This window comes from Heteronotia binoei, chromosome 20 (genome assembly GCF_032191835.1).
Source record: "Heteronotia binoei isolate CCM8104 ecotype False Entrance Well chromosome 20, APGP_CSIRO_Hbin_v1, whole genome shotgun sequence".
Lineage (NCBI taxonomy): Eukaryota > Metazoa > Chordata > Lepidosauria > Squamata > Gekkonidae > Heteronotia > Heteronotia binoei.
Window position 1 is genome coordinate 38713615 of NC_083242.1, and position 15146 is coordinate 38728760.

At 58.2% G+C, this 15146-nt stretch overlaps 1 protein-coding gene across 2 annotated transcripts; it reads left to right on the top strand.

Moving 5' to 3' along the window:
• Window positions 1-266: 266 nt before the first annotated feature.
• AXIN1 (axin 1) lies at window positions 267-14432 on the top strand. 2 transcript variants are annotated; one of them, XM_060260802.1, is made up of 10 exons: window positions 267-1126; window positions 5359-5499; window positions 6007-6103; window positions 6696-6833; window positions 7339-7886; window positions 9710-9889; window positions 10508-10753; window positions 11766-11873; window positions 12764-12949; window positions 14297-14432. In XM_060260802.1, the coding sequence occupies exons 1-10, from the start codon at window positions 267-269 to the stop codon at window positions 14421-14423; spliced, it is 2631 nt and encodes an 876-aa protein (XP_060116785.1). In that variant the 3' UTR covers window positions 14424-14432. The 2 variants fall into 2 exon arrangements, with proteins under 2 accessions (XP_060116785.1, XP_060116784.1); XM_060260801.1 differs by lacking the exon at window positions 11766-11873.
• The last annotated feature ends 714 nt before the right edge of the window (window positions 14433-15146 follow it).

Sequence of the window (15146 nt, forward strand, 5' to 3'; positions counted from 1 at the left end):
GGAGCGAGGGAGGCAGGGATCCAGCCAGCAGGCCGGAGCGAGGCGCGGGGCCGGGCGGGTCATGGGGGTCCGGGGCCGTCCGCCCCGCGCGGCCTCCTCCTCCTGCTCGTCGTTCTCGGCGGGGCCGCTGCCTGCCGCGGGCCGGTGAGTGCGGGGCCGGGAGGGAGGGGGGGGGGTCCCGCAAGCCCCTCCCACTAACGCCCCCCCTTCTCCCCTGCAGCCGGGCCCCCTGAGGCCCCCGGGCCGGTCCCGCCGCCGCCGCCGCGATGAGCGTTCCGGGCCAGGCGTTCCGGCTGGGCCTGGCGGGAGGCGGCAGCTTCACGGAGGACGCGCCCAGGCCGCCGGTGCCCGGGGAGGAGGGGGAGCTGGTCCCGGCCAGCAGCCATGCCTGCTTCTTCTCCCCCGGCCTCAAGGCGGAGGCTGCCGCCCCCCGGCGCCCGGACCTGGACCTGGGCTACGAGCCCGAGGGCAGCGCCTCCCCCACGCCGCCCTACCTGCGCTGGGCCGAGTCCCTGCACTCCCTGCTGGACGACCAGGACGGCATCCACCTCTTCCGCACCTTCCTCAAGCAGGAGGCCTGCGCCGACCTCCTGGACTTCTGGTTCGCCTGCAGCGGCTTCCGCAAGCTGGAGCCCTCCGACGCCAACGAGGAGAAGAGACTCAAGCTGGCCAAAGCCATCTACAAAAAGTACGTCCTGGACAGCAACGGGATCGTCTCGCGCCAGATCAAGCCCGCCACCAAGAGCTTCATTAAGGACTGCGTCCTGAAGCAGCTCATCGACCCCGCCATGTTCGACCAGGCCCAGACCGAGATCCAGGCCATGATCGAGGAGAACACCTACCCCCTCTTCCTCAAGTCCGATATTTATTTGGAATATACCAGGACCGGGGGGGAGAGCCCCAAAATGTACAGCGATCAGAGCTCAGGGTCTGGGACGGGGAAATGCCTCTCGGGTTACTTGCCAACCCTCAACGAGGACGAGGAGTGGAAGTGCGACCAGGACGCTCAGGAGGAGACGGGGCGCGATTCGGTCCCTTCCAGCAGGCTGACCCAGAAGCTGCTCCTGGAGACAGCCCCTCAGCGGGCCACCTCCTCAAGGCGGTACAGTGAGGGGAGAGAGTTCAGGTGAGCCCCCAGGGGCCAAAGCCTCCCAAGGGCCCAGGGGGGTGGGCCACGGAAGCCTTGATAGGTTCTGTGCAGGCTCATTTCCCATCTGGTAGAGATGTGAAAACCCCCCAAAAGGCGAGGGTTGGTGGGACATGGCCCATGGCTGGGTGTCCTTCTCCTGAGCTGAACCATCACTCTCACTCCAGCACTTCCTGTCTGTCCTGACCAGAAGGGATTGCCAGGTCTCAGGCAGGGGTCATTTGGAAACACCTCAGACTAGAGAGGCCGCGGACCAAAACGGTGGTCCCCCTCCAGAAATTTGCAGCCCAGTCTAGCAGTCCAGCTGAATTCCTTGGTGGGGAATTCTCCACCATTAGTCATATGGAACAGAGGTGCATCAGGGGCTATTAGCCACAGCATATTGTTGGAACTCTCTGTCTGGGGCAGTGATGCTCTGTATTCTTGGTGCTTGAGGGGACACTAGAAGGGAGGGCTTCTAGTGTCGTGGCCCCACAGTGGACCTCCTGATGGCACCTAGGTTTTTTGGCCACTGTGTGACACAGAGTGTTGGATTGGATGGGCCACTGGCTTGATCCAACATGGCTTCTCTTATGTTCTTATGTCTGGAGCAGTGATGCTCTGTATTGGGTGGATGGTGGGTGGGTGGGTGGATGGACAGATAGAGGGATGGATGGATGGATGGATGGATAGATAGTTCAGTACAATTGAACTATATATAGTTCAGTTCTGGTGACCAGCAGGAAAAGGCAGAGTTAAGTTATTATTCAGAATGGTGACCATATTTATTTGTTCTGAAAGATTCCCATGCCAGCTTTCCCGGGACTCTCTGGGGGCAGTTCACAAAGTAAAGCAATGTGATACGTTTATTAAAGCAGCATAAAATAATCAGTTAGCTCTTAAAAATGAGCCCAAATGAGCAGAAAGGAGGCCTGGGGCTTGGCCAGAAAGGTGGGGGTGTCCTCGATGTGCCAGGGAGCGCCCCACGGATTGTGATTGGGGATGGGCTGGGGAAAGTAGGTGTGACATTTTCTAACATTACAACGAAGCACAGGAATGATACTAAGAACGGCAAACAAAATTTGAAGGATTAGCCTGGCAAGAAAACACCAAGCCTGTCTCTAATAGGTGCTGTTTCCAGATAGATTTATGATGTGAGAAGGAAAGAGGGTTTCCAGGAAGTGGCAGAAGTGTCTAGGCCCTCAGCGTTGGGGCCCCCTCCCCAGCTTGGAATCCCTTGTTTATCGGTGGATCAGCCTTTTCAGTGAACCTTCCTTGTACAGGGATCAAAACTGTGGAGATCAGGGGTGCATTTGTTAACAGAGTTTCAAAATGTTGTAATACTACACAGGATTATTGGTTTTGTGGCAGTGTGAGATTCCCTTTTGCATGTGTGATGGGGGGGCTTGCAAACTCTAAAATATTGAGAAATGATCTTAGCTAGTGTGGGTTTTAAAATAGACAGTATGCCAGAACTGCTGTTGTGAAACTATGGTTAGTATTCTCACTCATCTCCAAGAATGGTTAGTATTCTAACTCATGGTTAGTATTTTCACTCATCTCCAAGAATGAGTTCTGCATGCAGTCAAAACTGCTCACATTGTCTGTGGTAGACGAAAGAGTCATTCCTCCCAAGGCAAAAAAGAGTCGCTGGAGAGATGTGTTTTGTGCAATTATTTTAAAAGTAACGTCTGTATCTGGAGGAAAATGGTGCATTAGATGGATACCTGATGAAAATTTGAATATACTGCACTTGTATTATTTTTTCTTCTCTGTAATCTGATAAAATAAATAGATGAAGCCCTCCTCAAGGAAGGAGAAAGAGGGAGGAGATTTGTAACCTGGAGAGGCAAGATTAGGCTGCTGATAGGATGCCCCCCGTCAAATTGAGAAGTTTATGATTTTCTCCATAGTTCTGCTTGTTGTGGGGTTGGAAGCTCAGAGTGTGTGTTTTAGCAAACTTCAGGTGCAGCCTTTCTTTGTGGCCACTGCTGTGGGATGTTTTCTGAAGCATCAGGATCAGTGCGAAGGACACCCATGCTGAGAGGGGGTGGTGCCTCCCGCTGTTCCCTCGGTCTCGTCGTTCAGGGGCTGGCTGGGGCAGTGTCTGTCGAGGGGCCAGGGGATGGCACTGTGGTCTGCAAGCTGTTAGAAAGTCAGTATTGCTAAGTGGAAATTCTGTCCATGGATCGATTGATGCTTTGTCTGAGGGGTGACAGGGCATCGAGATGCTCTCCACCCCCCGCCCCCCCCCTCCCGCCAGTTCCCTGGCTCCTTCTGGAGAACCGGAGAAGGCTGTGAGGTTGGATCTCTTCTGGAGCCTGATGCTGGGCTCTGCAGCCAAAGTTCTCACTTCATAGATGTTCACATTCTCTCTCTTTCCTATGCGCCTGGCCGAGGTCGGCTGACTCTGGTGAATCCACGTCTTGAGACCTTGTCCTCCTTCGAAGCCAGGGAGATGGAGGCAGACTCCTCTGTCTGATCCTCACAACAGTCCTGTGAGGTTGACTAGTCAGAGGCAGTGACAGGCCCCTGGACCGCCGTGGGGATTGGATTGGTACGAGGGTCAGTCTCCCACCCTCTCCTGAGCCAAGCAGTGTCTCTCTTTTGTGGCCCTGGTGCTTGCAAAGCCAGGCTCCTGGGGCCGCCCACCAGATGCCCGTCCTGCTTGGGAGTCTTCCATTGGCACGCCAGCTGTGCTCTCAGCTCTGGTTTGCTTGGGGGGGCAGAGGGGGAGGGTTCAGGAGGACTCGCAAAGGCGGAGCTCTTCCTCCAGAAAGTGCCTTTGTGCCTGATCATCGCAACGCCACAACTGGGATTGCTTTTCTGCAGAAGTCTCCCAGCTTCTTCCTTTTGGAGTGAAGACTGATGGGACATGAGTTGTGTCAAGTGTGAATCTTGAGGAGGGTCTGTGGCCTGGGGGGCAAACATCTGCTTGGCATGCAGGAGACCCCAGTTCACATTGCCTGTTAAAAAGGGGAGGGACGGTGGCTCAGTGGTAGAGCATCTGCTTGGGATGCAGAAGGTCCCAGGTTCAATCCCCGGCATCTCCAAAAAAGGGTCCAGGTAATAGGTGTGAAAAACCTCAGCTTGAGACCCTGGAGAGCCGCTGCCAGTCTGAGGAGACAAGGCTGACTTTGATGGAGCAAGGGTCTGATTCAGTAGAAGGCAGCTTCATAGGTTCTGTTATTAAGGGAGGGATGGTGGCTCAGTGGCAGAGCATCTGCTTGGGATGCAGAAGGTCCCAGGTTCAATCCCCGGCATCTCCAAAAAAGGGTCCAGGCAAATAGGTGTGAAAATCCTCAGCTTGAGACCCTGGAGAGCCACTGCCAGTCTGAGGAGACAAGGCTGACTTTGATGGACCAAGGGTCTGATTCAGTAGAAGGCAGCTTCATAGGTTCTGTTATTAAGGGAGGGATGGTGGCTCAGTGGCAGAGCATCTGCTCAGGAAGCAGAAGGCCCCAGGTTCAATCCCCAGCATCTCCAAAAAAAGGGTCCAGGCAAATAGGTGTGAAAATCCTCAGCTTGAGACCCTGGAGAGCCGCTGCCAGTCTGAGAAGACAAGACTGATTTTGATGGACCAAGGGTCTGATTCAGTAGAAGGCAGCTTCATAGGTTCTGTCATTAAGGGAGGGATGGTGGCTCAGTGGCAGAGCATCTGCTTGGGATGCAGAAGGTCCCAGGTTCAATCCCCAGCATCTCCAAAAAAGGGTCCAGGCAAAGAGGTGTGAAAAACCTCAGCTTGAGACCCTGGAGAGCCACTGCCAGTCTGAGGAGACAAGGCTGACTTTGATGGACCAAGGGTCTGATTCAGTAGAAGGCAGCTTCATAGGTTCTGTTATTAAGGGAGGGATGGTGGCTCAGTGGCAGAGCATCTGCTCAGGAAGCAGAAGGCCCCAGGTTCAATCCCCAGCATCTCCAAAAAAAGGGTCCAGGCAAATAGGTGTGAAAATCCTCAGCTTGAGACCCTGGAGAGCCGCTGCCAGTCTGAGAAGACAAGACTGATTTTGATGGACCAAGGGTCTGATTCAGTATAAGGCAGCTTCATATGTTCATCTCTAGCAGCAGCAGCAGCTGCTAGAAAAGACCTTTTTGTGCCAGAGAGCCATGGAGCTGATCAGAGTGGATCGGAAGTCAGTCAGAGGTTGCTGCCCCATGCCCGAGGCTCCTTCTGTCCCAAGGGGTGAGGTGGCAGCAGTTCCAACAGCAGCTGCATCGTTCTCCTCTTGCAGGCATGGGCCTTGGAGAGAGCCGGTGAATCCTTACTATGTCAACACGGGCTATGCCCTGGCCCCCGCCACCAGCGCCAACGACAGCGAGCAGCACAGCATGTCCAGTGATGCCGACACCATGTCTCTGACGGACAGCAGCGTGTGAGTGCCAGAGGGACTTGGGGAGGCTCCCGCCCACCTTTCCCAGGGAGGGCACCAGCAGTGTGTGTGTGTTTGTGTGTGAGACATGGCTCTGGGGTCCCCGCTTGCACTGATCAGTGAGAAGGGCCTGGCCAGACCATCAGCCGGAGGGTGGTCCCTCTTCTGCTGCTCCTGCTCTGGCCAGTCCTTTGGAGTGCCTGGAGGCAGGCCGGGAGGTCTCCCAGGAGGCAAGAGGCGCCTCCCTCTGCTGCGTGTCCCCCCACCCCCACCCTACAGGTGTCAGCTGAGCCCCCTTTCCCTATCTGTTGTGTCTGTTTCTAAGAGAGCCAGATGGACAGGTGTTGGGGGCACGTCAGGGTCCAGAGGGAAGCAGCCGAGCCTGGCCATAGTGGGGGCTGTGCTTGTGTTGTGGCTGCTGCTGGCAGGGGGGGGCCTCTTGCAGTGGGGTTGTGGGTTCAGCCTCATCTGTAGCTCCCACTCAGGGTTCTTCTCCCTTCCTTTTGGCAGAGATGGGATTCCGCCGTACCGACTCCGAAAGCAGCATCGCAGAGAGATGCAGGAAAGTGCCAAAGCAAATGGACGTGTGCCACTACCTCACATTCCTGTAAGTGGCCCCAGCAGTGCCCTCTTCTGGGCGGGTGGAGCCAAACCTGGGCAAGCTCCCAGGAGCTCTTTGCGTGATCTTGAGGCTGATTGGTTGGTTGGGGGGGAGGAATCAGTCTGACAGCCCACCCCAGATCATTTCCTTAGGCTAGTTTCATGGATCTGCACGACACGCACGCCTTTCCCAGGGTGGTGGGAGGCATGCAGGGAATCTTGCGTGTGTCTTGGTGGGCTGCTCTTGGGGTGGTGAGGGAGCTTTCTCCAGTGCTGGCCAGGGGCTTCACGCTTGCCGTAACCCTGGATTCCTGCGGCCCACTTTCCTTCCCTCCAATGTCCCTGGCCTGTCCCTGCAACTTTAATGTTACAAACTCGGAAGGTGGGATTTTTCTGTCCGTTGGTGATGAGCACTTCCACAGAGCTGCTGTTTTGCTGCATCGTCCTTGAAGTGGTGGGGAGAGCAGCGCAGCTCTTCACAGGGCCAGCCAGTGGCTCTTGGCTTTCCCCAGGGACTGGCCTGCTTCGCTGTGGGTGGGGATCAGGTTCCCTGGGAAAATAAAACACCTGGCTTTGCTCCTGTGGGTCTTCCCCCTCAGCGTACCTACCGAATGCCAAAGGATATCCATGTTGAGCCGCAGAAGTTTGCTGCAGAGCTGATCAATCGGCTGGAGGAAGTCCTGAGGGACCGGGAAGCAGAGGCCAAGCTGGAGGAGCGCCTGAAGCGCGTCAGAGCGGTAAGCGGCAGCTGCCTCCTCTGTGGCTGCCGGCTCTTCCAGGCAGGGCGGAGGGTCCCTCGGGGTCCACAGGGAGGAGGGCTGGTCTCCCCTGGTGATGAAGGGTCTCCCTTCCTGCCAGGGCGGAGTAGGGGCTTGCCTTCCCCAGCCCTCCAGGGAGGGGGGCCATCACTGGGGCCTTGGAGTGAGCCTCAGGCAGCCGGGCAGAGGCAGAAGGGAGCAGGAGAAAGGCTCTTCCTCTCTGCTGCTTTGAGCCGCTGGAACCTTTGGCCTTTGGCTCTGGGAGGGGCTGTGGGTGCCTAAACCCCGCCAGCATCCTCAGAGGGAGGCAGCAGGAGGTGACAGCCATGGTCTTTTCTGTGCTGGCTCCTCTGAAGGGCAGTTGGTGCTGCTGGAGCCAAGTGTTTGCAGGGGGGAGTGACGTCTGCTCCCTCAGCTCTGTGGCGGAAGGAGGGAGGAGGGGCCGGGCGGAAGGCGGTTCTGACGTGGGGGTGTCGCCCGACAGGAGGAAGAAGGTGATGACGCCAACCTCCCCTTGGGCCCCTCCCTTCTGAGCCACAAGTTGCCCCCCACGCAGCTCTTGCCCCACTTTGCCCCCCGCTACGCGGAGATGCAGCTGAGGGATGCCCATGAGGAGAACCCGGAGAGCATCCTCGACGAGCATGTCCAGCGTGTCCTGAAGACGCCGGGCTGCCAGTCGCCAGGCCCCGGCCGGCACTCCCCCAAGCCGCGTTCCCCTGACAGTGGACTGCCCGGGAAGCTGCTGCACGGCATGGTGGGGACGGTTCCCCTGGGGCACGGCAAGCACCTGGCCAAGGCGGGGCTGAAGCTGGAGGCCGCCAGCCTCCACCACCACAAGCACGTCTATCACCACGGCCTCCTCCACCACCACGGCGCTCTCAAGCCCAAGGAGCCCCTGGAGACGGAAGGCGGCCAGCGCGGGCAGGGCAGCTTTGCCTGGAACCTGGACGCTCACAGCTATGCAACGAAGGGGCGAGCCTACGGGGAAGGCCTCAGCCTGGCCCCAGCACCCGGGGATTCCTTGGGCCACAGGTGAGTGGGAGATGATGCGAGGAGGGAGGAGGAGGAGGCCGCTCTGCTCTTGTGTGCCCCAGGGAGGGGTTGACGTGGTCAGGCGCCCCCTAGCTTGGTGGCCTAGGGGTTTTCTGTCCTTCAGAAGGGCAGAGGGCTGCTGCAGGGGTGTGTCAGAGTCAGCTCTTGTGGAGGAGGAGAAGCAGGAGGTTCCTTAGCCTAGAAAAAGAGGCAGGGGGAGGGCTGATAAACCCCCTTCCATTTTGAGGAGAAAAGCAGCCTTTGGAGATGCAGCAGACGAACCGTCTGAGCCGTGATGTCCACTCGTCCTCTTTGGAAATTGCTCTGAAGGAAAAGGGTTTTCAGATCTAAAAGCAACAGTTGTGCACAAATGCAAAAAACCTTCGATTAGATGTGGAGTTACAGACATTTTCCGCCGTTAGGAGGTGGAACCTATGCTCTGCACTGAGGAAGGAATTGGTCAAAAATACAATTATAATAAAATCTTTTCCTATTAAAAATTACAGCATTTCAAATTAGGGTCTTTCATTTCCCACTTGTGAACAATATGTGTTCACTCACTCCACATTTTAGAAAATGAAACCCCCAACTCCAACCCAGAAGGCAGTTCAGTGACAGTGACTAAAATCCATGTATTGTCTTTCATCCAAACTTTTCAAAATGAGACTTCAGTTTCTCCTGCATGCTTCAGCCGAGTGGTGGGGGGGGACTGGATTTTGGGGCTGGTCTCATTCCTATGGGAAGAGGAAAGGGGAAGAGCCTAAGAGGCCAAGGTGTCTCCATAAACAGCTTTCTAAAGATTTGAGAAATAAAAAAGACTTTTTCAGGAAGTGGAAGGAGGGCGTTATAGCCAAGGATGAATATAAACAAAGAACCAGTGCTTGTACAGAGAGATTTAGAAAAACTAAAGCTCAGTATGAGCTGAGGCTAGCGAGAGATGCTAAAAACAACAAAAAAGAGTTCTTTTCTTATGTTCAAAGTCAGAAAAAGAGCAAGGATGTGGTAGGCCCCTTGTGAGGACAGGAAAATGAAATTGTATCAGGTGATGAAGAGAGGGCAGAACTACCCAATTCCCATTTTCCCTCAATCTTCTCTTCTGGGGGAAATGGTGCTCAACATGGCAAAAGCAGAACACTTGATGAGGGAAGGGAGGTGCAGCCTAGGATCAGCAGGGGGTGGTACATAAACACCGAGTTTCTTTAGCTGAAACGAAGTCCTTGAGGCCAGATGAGCTGCATCCAGGAGTACTAAGAGGACTTGTACAGACGTAATTTCTGAGCCTCTGGCCATTATTTTTGAGAATTCTTGGAGAACAGGTGAGATGCCCGATGACTGGATGCGAGCAAATGCCTGCATCTTCAAGAAGGGAAATGCTGGTTGCCACTTTGGGGTCAGGCAGCAATTTTTCTCCAGGCCAGTTTGGCAAGGGGGTCCTGGAGGGTTTTTTTGGTTATCTTCTGGGTGTGGAGTAGGTGTCACTGGGGATGTGCATGGAGGGGGGTAGGCACTTGTGAGTTTCCTGCATTGTGCAGAGGGTTGGCTAGATGACCCTAGAAATCCCTTCCAGTTCTATGATTCCATGGTCCATCAGAACTCCTCCTGGGGACTTAGCTAAAAGAAGTATGTGTGTGCTGCTGGGCTGCCACAGCTAGCCCAGGAGTGGGATGTGTGTGCAGACACTCCTCTCAGGGCTTGGGGCTTGTCCAGAGATGCCTTGGTGGACACCCCCCCTTCCCCCCCGGTGATCTCTCAGGCCTGTTTCTTCTCAGGATTGGCTAATTTCTTTGCCTGCTTCTGCCTCTCCCTCCCTCCCTCCCTTCCAGTGGGAAAGCCAGCCTGCTCTCCAAAAGGAACCCCAAGAAGCTGGAGGTGGGGAAGAGCGAGGGGGGGCCCAGCTACGACATGCCAGGCTCTCCGGAGGATGTGGAGAAAAACCAGAAGATCATGCAGTGGATCATCGAAGGCGAGAAGGAGATCAGCCGACACAAGAAGACGACTCATGGGTAAGGAGGGGGCGCAGGGGCCAGGCGCAGCTGGGGGGTGGGGGAGGGAGGCTTCCCAGCTGCCTGGGGGCGGGGGCTGCCTTGCTCCGCCTCCTCCCGTCTCCACCCCATGGAGCTCAGCACCTTCCTGTGTCTCACTTGGCCACTTTGTTTATGTAGCCAATTTGGGTTGCCTCCCCCTCGCAAACCTGCTCCAGACAGGTTACAAAATCAAAACAGAACGTTAATTGTCATTAATTAAAATCCAGCTGGAGAAGCCAGAATTAGAGGGAGGGGGCTGTTTAGAAGCGGAAAGCACCCTCAGTGACCCCTTAGTGAAGAGCCTGGGTGAAGAGAGGGGGCTCCGGGGCAGAAGGCCCCCGATTCAATCCGGCTGGAGGCAATGGGAAAGACCCTTCTCTGCCTGAGACCCGCGCAGCCCCTGCCAGGTGATTCGAGTCAGCCCAGGAGAGCCCCGTTGTGGCCTGGTGGCCAGAAGAGGTGTCCACTGGGAGAGCCAGGACTTTGCGGGTGGGCCCTGGGCAGGAAGCTCCCCTTTCGACTTGGGCCTGGGCTTCTGCCCTCACGCGGGGAGACGAGCTTTCGGGTGTTTGAGATGCTCTTGCGGTTCCCCTTCAGGTCTTCGGGGGCCAAGAAGCCTCTGGTGCATGAGGTGTCCCGCCCCATCTCCATGGAGCGCCCCCTGGCCGTTCACCCCTGGGTCAGCACCCAGCTGCGGACCGTCGTGCAGCCCTCGCACCCCTTCATCCAGGACCCCACCATGCCCCCCAACCCGGCTCCCAACCCGCTGACCCAGCTGGAGGAGGCGCGCCGGCGGCTGGAAGAGGAGGAGAAGCGGGCCGGAAAGGCGGCCGCCAAACAGCGGTAAAGGAGGGGAGCGGGCGGGGGGGGCAGGCTGCTTGCTGGGGCTGACGGGGTCTGGTCTTCCTCCCCGAGCAGCCTTGTGGGGAAATCAGCCGGGTGGGGTGGGTGTCTCTGGGCTCTCTGCCGTCAGGACCAGCAGGGCCATTTGCAGGTTTCTGGGAGCAAAGGGAGGTCAGGCGCTCCTGCCTGGTGGGCTGCAAGGGAGGAGCGGGGCCAAGTGTCGGATCCCTCGAGAGGAAGCAGCAGGGAGCGTCCCCACCTCACTTGGTGGGTGGGCCCTTTGTCTTCTGTGTGGCAGCTGCGCGGTGAGACCTTGGGCAGAAAGGAAGAGTCCTTTCCCCGCCAGATAGATGGGACTGCTGTGGCCAGCTGCTGCTTGGTACCGGTGGCCCACAGCCCAGGGCAGCAGAAGGCCCGGCAGGGCTCCCGAGGCCCCACGGACTGCTGTGCTGCTCATGAGCATGGCAGGCAGGCAGGCAGGCAGGCAGGCGGCCTCCGTTCAGTCCCCGCGGGGGCAGGAGGCAGCTTTGGGTGTGGCTCCCTCGGGGCTGCCGGGCTGCAGTGTGTCTTGCTGGCTCCCCCTGTGTGAGGCGTGTGGGCCAAGGAGAGCCCTCCTGGGCAGGGCTGAGCACGGGAGCTGCTCTGGAGGAGGCCTTGGGCAGAGCGGCGCTTCCAGGAATGGGCCCTGCCCCTCCGTCTTCCCTGCTGAGGCAGGGCAGTTCCTGTGGCTTCCCCAGGCTTGCGAGGACATGGCAGCCCTCTTGGGCAGCGGCTCCTTCGTGTGGCTGAGGTGCAGCCCGGGTCTGCTGTGGAGGGGGGTGGGAAGTGCCTTGTGGGGTTCCTTGTCTCTGCCCGAGCACAGCTCCCTCCCTGGGGGAGGCCAGAATCCCTTGCAGCCAGGCCACGGGGGAGGGGGGTGTCACGGTGGATCTCCGGCCTTGCCTGGCCAGCTGGCAGCGGGAGGCCCCTGAGGAGGAGCCCAGCACGCCTAATGTCTAAGGTTGTTCTTCAGGTACGTGCAAGAGGTTATCCAGCGTGGGCGCTCCTCTGTCAGGCCGGCTTGTATTCCAGTGCGGAACGTGGTCCCCGCCGTCTCTGACCTGGATCTCTCCGAGGCCGAGTACGTGCCCGCTCGCTCCCTGTGCCTCCTCTGCCCCTTGTAGCCTGTAGCCTTCCCTCCCACCTTGGCCCGTTGGGGGTCTGGCTCTGGGTCTGCCCGGAAGGGACCTCTGCCCTCACCAGCCTGCAGCCTGGGCTTTCTCCTCCTGGTGGCCGTCTGCGGCCAGGCCTTGTGCCTTCCCTCTGCTGCAGGAGGCCGGGAGTGTCGTGCAGAGCAGGGGGCTGGCTGGCTGCATGGTGGGGCGGGTGGGGGCACCTCAGCTCGGCAAGGGGGGGAGGGAGTGGGCGGGCCACCCCACAGGTCAGGCAGCAGAGGGGCAGTCAGCTGGGGAGGCCTGGTGCTCATCAGGCTCTTTCCAGTGCCCCCCTGCCCTGCCCTGTCTCTGAGGGGTGGGTCTTGGCCCAGGGCTGAGCTGAGCTGAGCTCCTCTCTGCCACGGCAGCTGCTGGGGGAGACTGGGACACTCCCTCAGAAGGTTGGGTGGGTGCCTCTTCCTTCTTGGGCCAATACAGGCTGGCCCTGCTCTCCTGTGCGCAGACTGGAGCCCCAAGATGTTGTCGGCTGAGATGCAGAAGGGCTCGGGCAGGTGGTGGGGAGGGTGTTCTGAAGCATGGGGGGAGGGGGTATCATCCCTCGACATGTTGCCGCCGCCTCCTTTGTGTGCCTTTGGAAGGGGCTCTGCAGGTTTCCAGGTGTCTAGGGGTGCTGCAAGGGAGGGCTGCGTCGTGAGGGAACTGGAGCTGCCGGCTGCTGCCGCTGTGGTGCACTGGAGAGAGCGCCTGCCTGCCTGCCTGCTGTCCTCCTCCATCTTGCAGAGGTCCCATCCCATGACCCCTTCCTTGCCCCCCTGCTGCCACCTGAGCCGGACCCCGCTTTGTGTTTGCCTCCTAGGGTGAAGCCGCTGAAGAGGCCGGGTGGGGGCGGCTCCTCCTCCTCCTCCTCCTCCCAGCCTTCGGAGAACATCGTGGTGGCCTACTACTTCTGCGGGGAGCCCATTCCCTACCGCACCCTGGTCAAGGGGCGGGTGGTCACCCTGGGGCACTTCAAGGAGCTCCTCACCAAGAAAGGGAATTACCGGTAAGACCAGCGGCTGGGAGGGGCTGCGGCAAGGCTGCCCCTGGGGTGGGGTGGGAGCAGCCTTCTCTCTCTTGCCAGGGGTGTCTTGCCTATCAGCCCCCCCCCAGATTTTGAGGTGGGGGGACATCAAAGCGATCAAATGTGCTCGTAACTTTTGGCTTCCAGGGCAGGGTGAACTTCGTCTTTGCCAGCTGCTCTGCCCAGGCCGTTGCCCCTTTCTTGGGCAGCCTCGGGGCAGGGCTAGCTTGGCAGGGCTGCCCCAGGGAATTTATTTATTTTTATTTATTTATTTTAGGCCATTGATAGCCGCCGTCTCCCAAGAAGGGCTCAGGGCGGATAACAACATTAGAAAGGCAATAGGAATAACAATCAAAATGTGGATAAAATAAAAGGCAATGCAATCATAGACAGTTTTTGATGGTGGCTCAGCTGGAACATGTAAGCTGAGGAATCAGTTGGCACATGTTGTACGGACTACAAATCTGTCCTACATTCTAAGAATCAGATACAGCAAAGGCAGTTTAATATCGTGACGGGGGTGGTGCTACAGCATAGGGCCAGGCAGAATGCCTGGAGAATGCCCAATAGTGTAGGGTACCCGTTGCCTCAACTAAAGGCCTGGCGGAATAGCTCCATTTTGCAGGCCCTACGGAAAGGTAACAGTACAGTGAGGGCCTGGATCTCGAGGGGGAGCTGATTCCACCAGGCTGGAGCCAAGGCTGAAAAGGCCCTTCGGGGCAGGGGCAGTCAGCAGGGGGAGATGCCGTCCCCTAGATACACTTGTCCCAGGCTGTATAAGAGCCTTCAAGGTCTGGCTTTCTGGGGCCTCCTTGGGCAGGGTTAGGGGAGTCTCTTCGGGGAACATTTTTGGGAGGGGGTAGGGGAGGGGCATCAAGTGACCGCCCCCTTTGCCTGCATCGCTCTCCCCTCCCCAGGAGCCAGAATGTGTTCTCCCAAGTCTCAGTCCGGAGGGGGGTGGGGTCTCACTTGTTTTGCAGAGTATTCCATCTCTTGGTAGGCATGACTGGGCTGCTCGGAGCTCTTAGTGCTGAAGGCCATGACAGGAAGACTGCCTGCTTTTTGCTTTCTCTTCTCTCTCCTTTGAGGCTCTTTCAAGGGGGGGCGGGTCTGCCTCCTTGTCTTCGTAGCTCAGGATGGCCATCCCCCGTGCAAGCGTGCTGCCGCCGCCTTGGTCAGTCTGCTGAGGGCCTCCGTGTGTGGAGAGGCAGGGCGGGGGCTTGGAGCACAGAGCAGAGGCACTCCAGCTCCCTGGACTCCCATGGCTCTCAGTGGGCGCAGTCCTCCCCTTGCCCCTGACACCAGGGCTTTTCCATCTCTGCCTTGCAGGTATTACTTCAAGAAGGTGAGCGACGAGTTTGACTGCGGGGTGGTGTTTGAGGAGGTACGCGAGGAAGAGGCTGTCTTGCCCATCTTTGAAGAGAAGATCATTGGGAAGGTGGAGAAGATCGACTAGCTCAGAGGAGAGAGGCAGGGCACAGCCCCCTCCTGGCCAGCACTTGCCACCCCTTGCCTGTGGGCCTCAGTCACGGAACAGCTCTCTCCAGCTGACCCCACGGCTCACGACAGCTGCCCCCAAAGGGTGCTCTGGATGGGGGAGGCACCTCACCCCCCCCGGCCTCCTTGGAGGGGGTGCCCAGGGGCTGGGGGGCGAGCACTTGGCAGCGGTCCCCCTTGGATGCTTTGCACTTGGAGCAGCCATTCCTTGTGGCCCAGGAGGAGGAAGGTGCCTGCCGGACTGGCTGAGCAGTGCTGGAAGGGGGCTGTGCCAGGGGGCTGCATCTAGCCCAAAGGTCCTGAGCAGAATGTGCTGCTCCCTGCCACCCCCCTCCCCTGGGGCCTCCCCCATTGGCCTGTCTGTACACAAAGCCAGTCCCCCCGCTGGTTCTCCTGACTGTCTCTCGAGGGCTGCCTGCCCCCTCCTGCCATCACCGAGTGCCTTGAACTCTGAGCTCCTCCTCTGGGGCAGGGAGAGCCCCCCTCCCCCCCCACAGCTGAGCTGCTCCTGGGGATGTGCCTGCCTTCCGCGTCGGATGGATTTCCAGCACGTGTTCCCCAGCAGTCACGGGTTTCTCGTTTTCTCTTTATTTTTTTGGAAGGGTTCAATGTAAATATGTACATTTTCTAAGCCAAGCGTCAGTGACCAGCAGCTGGGCTGGCAGCTGGTGACTCCAGGGCT